The sequence below is a fragment of the Leuresthes tenuis genome, unplaced genomic scaffold (assembly GCF_036924035.1).
Source record: "Leuresthes tenuis unplaced genomic scaffold, fLeuTen1.0.hap1 SCAF_7, whole genome shotgun sequence".
In the NCBI taxonomy this organism is placed as follows: domain Eukaryota; kingdom Metazoa; phylum Chordata; class Actinopteri; order Atheriniformes; family Atherinopsidae; genus Leuresthes; species Leuresthes tenuis.
In genome coordinates, this window is record NW_027325361.1 from 22,578,082 (window position 1) to 22,580,729 (window position 2,648).

Below are 2,648 nucleotides of genomic sequence, written 5' to 3' on the forward strand. Positions count from 1 at the left end.
TGCTCCCCGGTGGGCGTTATCGGGTACCCTTTTGTGGTCAGATCTAAGGAGAAATTACAGCTACACTTCCATAAAGCTCACCCATTTAGCATTAAATAGGCAAAATCATATAAGCCGGGTTCTGCGTAACGTTTCAGAATAAAAAACGCACACTTTTCAGCACTGAGGTAGCAGCGTGGTAATGAGAGCTTAATAAAGAATAGCCGCCCTGATAGCAACAAGCAACGCTAATGCTAGAAAGTATATTAAAGAAGCAGAATTGTGCCTAGCTGAATGTGCGGAATGGTGGCAAATTGAATGGATCCAACAAACTGATCAAAACATATTATAGTCCCAAAAGATAATAGTTATTGCTCCTGTTTTTCTTGATTGAATCATGTTGTAATGACATTAGATTATACTTATCCCAACATCTTAAGGACTAATGTGTCCTTGTAAGGACACATTATTATTATTATAGTTATTATTATTAATAATAGTGATAATAATGATAAAAATAACACATGAGAATGCATAGTGTTACTTATTTTCATCCACATTGATGTATTTGATCCAATTTGTAACCATTTATTCATAATATTTGCGATATAAGGTCACAAAAAGTCAAAGCACTCACATATTCTTAGCTTAACTCGTCATATTTATTACAATAAATACAGATATACACATTGTTTACAAGTCGCTGCGTACAGGCACCAGGTCTACAAGTTAGACCTATACTAAGGTTTTTTTTTTGCGTTGGAATATCTAGTATCGCAGCTGATATTTACCGGGGACAGTTAACAAAAGGTAGATGTAAAGATGTGAACCCCAATAAGAACCACACATCAGTCTATTACACACAGTGGATCATGGTTCCAAATTACTTTACAAACATCCATGGTCACATTTATTTTAATTGAACAGCAGGAGTAAACATTAAGCCAAGGACAGTTTAAACACTTTTCAAACTTCATGCAGGAGACTTTTGGCTCAGACGTTGCCACGACCCATAACTGCAGCATGCAGGGCAGAGTAAGTGCCATCTGTGGTACTCGGGGAGTCGAGTTTCTCTCACATGGGTGACACCTATTTCTCTTCCGAAGCAGAGGCCGGAGATAACGACTCCTCATCCTCTGATCTTGAGTAGTCCGTGTGAGCGGATGTGCACTTGCACCCGTTGTGTGCTCCGCTCCTTTGGGTAGCTTTGCCCTCCTTCTTGTGCTTCACTCTTCGGTTTTGAAACCAGATTTTCACCTGCTTCTCCGACAGGTTCAAGTACGTAGCAATTTCGATTCTTCTGAGTCTAGAGAGGTACATGTTCGTAGAAAACTCCCTTTCAAGTTCCAAGAGTTGCGTGCTTGTGAATGCCGTGCGCATCCTCTTGCCATTCTGTATGTGGCTGTTCTCGGTGGTACCTGTTGGAGGACAAAAAAATAACATTTCTTTTAAATATCAGAAGCTTAGGTAACTAATATCTGACTGAAAAATAAAGCATATTATCGCGCGTAAATCCTCATGCGTAAAAGTTTAACCATAACGTTAATTTGAATCTGACAGCATTGAATAAAATCAGACAGGTGTCGGAACAGTAGTTGCAGTAGTGACTTGAGTCTATAGCAAACAAGTGCTTACCAAGAGAAAGGCAGTGGTATCTCCTGGGGTCTGTGACGCTGAAGGTGGGCGTGCAGACAGGTGTATGTCCAGGATGCGCGAGCGCAGGAGACTGCTGCTGAACTATTCGCTGACAATACTGTGCCTCTGCTCCTGGAAACTGACTCTTCAGCATGGGAATGCCGCTGCGAGAAGAGTGGATGTGGGACGTGACGCACAGCGGGCAAACACAGAAAGTCCCGTTTTTCCTGGACGGGCACACCGGAGCGCTGACCGTCATTACGCTCGGGGAGTGCATGCTGATGGGAATAAGGAAGTCCTGTCCTGGATGCTCAGCTGGTCCAGGTCGCACCGTATCCTTGATTATTAAAGAATCAACGTAGAAAGACCTCGACATGACTGCTCCGCTGATAAGTGATCGCTCCGTGCGTAAGATGATGGCTGTTTCTCATCTGAACCCCTCGGGATCTCCAAAGGTGCTTATGTTTGATGGTTCAACAAAAGGGACCCCGAGGAGGGTTGGCCCTGCAGCGTCACCCACGTGCGCACCCAGCTCCAAGGGTTTATACTGTCAGTGACCCAAACCACGTGACGTTTCTCTAGGTCTCCAATCAAAAATAGATTCACTGTTTTCGTCTTGAATTTAGAAAAGTCCTAAAAAAATTAACCTAATAAGACACTTTTGAAAAGAAAAAAATATATTATTTAGCAGAAAAAAATTTTCCCTTTATCTTCAAGTCCTTCACTGACACAGTTCAGCAGACTCGCATTGTTCATTAAATAAAGCATGTCTTCATGTAAACAAGGATTAAGCAAAACATATTTAAAAAAATATTAAAACCGTTGGTATGTTTTATTTTTAAGTAAAACAAATCTGGTAAAATGTCATTTGGAAAGACTGCCTCTGAGGTCCCTAAACAACATTTTAAAACATACACTTCCCTCAAACACACAGAAACGAATGAAGAAAAAAAGAGATTCCTTTTTTCACCGAGATTCGCACCTGAAATCAGATCATGTTAATAATTTCCTTAACAATAAGGCGAAATAAACTC

General features: G+C 41.0%; 1 protein-coding gene across 1 annotated transcript; it reads right to left on the bottom strand.

The window, feature by feature from the left end:
• Window positions 1–743: 743 nt before the first annotated feature.
• Window positions 744–1,990, bottom strand: gsx2 (GS homeobox 2). Its single transcript, XM_072388730.1, has 2 exons — window positions 1,615–1,990; window positions 744–1,397 (listed from the first exon to the last, which is right to left on the bottom strand). Exons 1-2 carry the CDS (start codon window positions 1,988–1,990, stop codon window positions 1,069–1,071), a joined length of 705 nt encoding a protein of 234 aa, XP_072244831.1. The 3' UTR covers window positions 744–1,068.
• Between the last annotated feature and the right edge of the window lie 658 nt (window positions 1,991–2,648).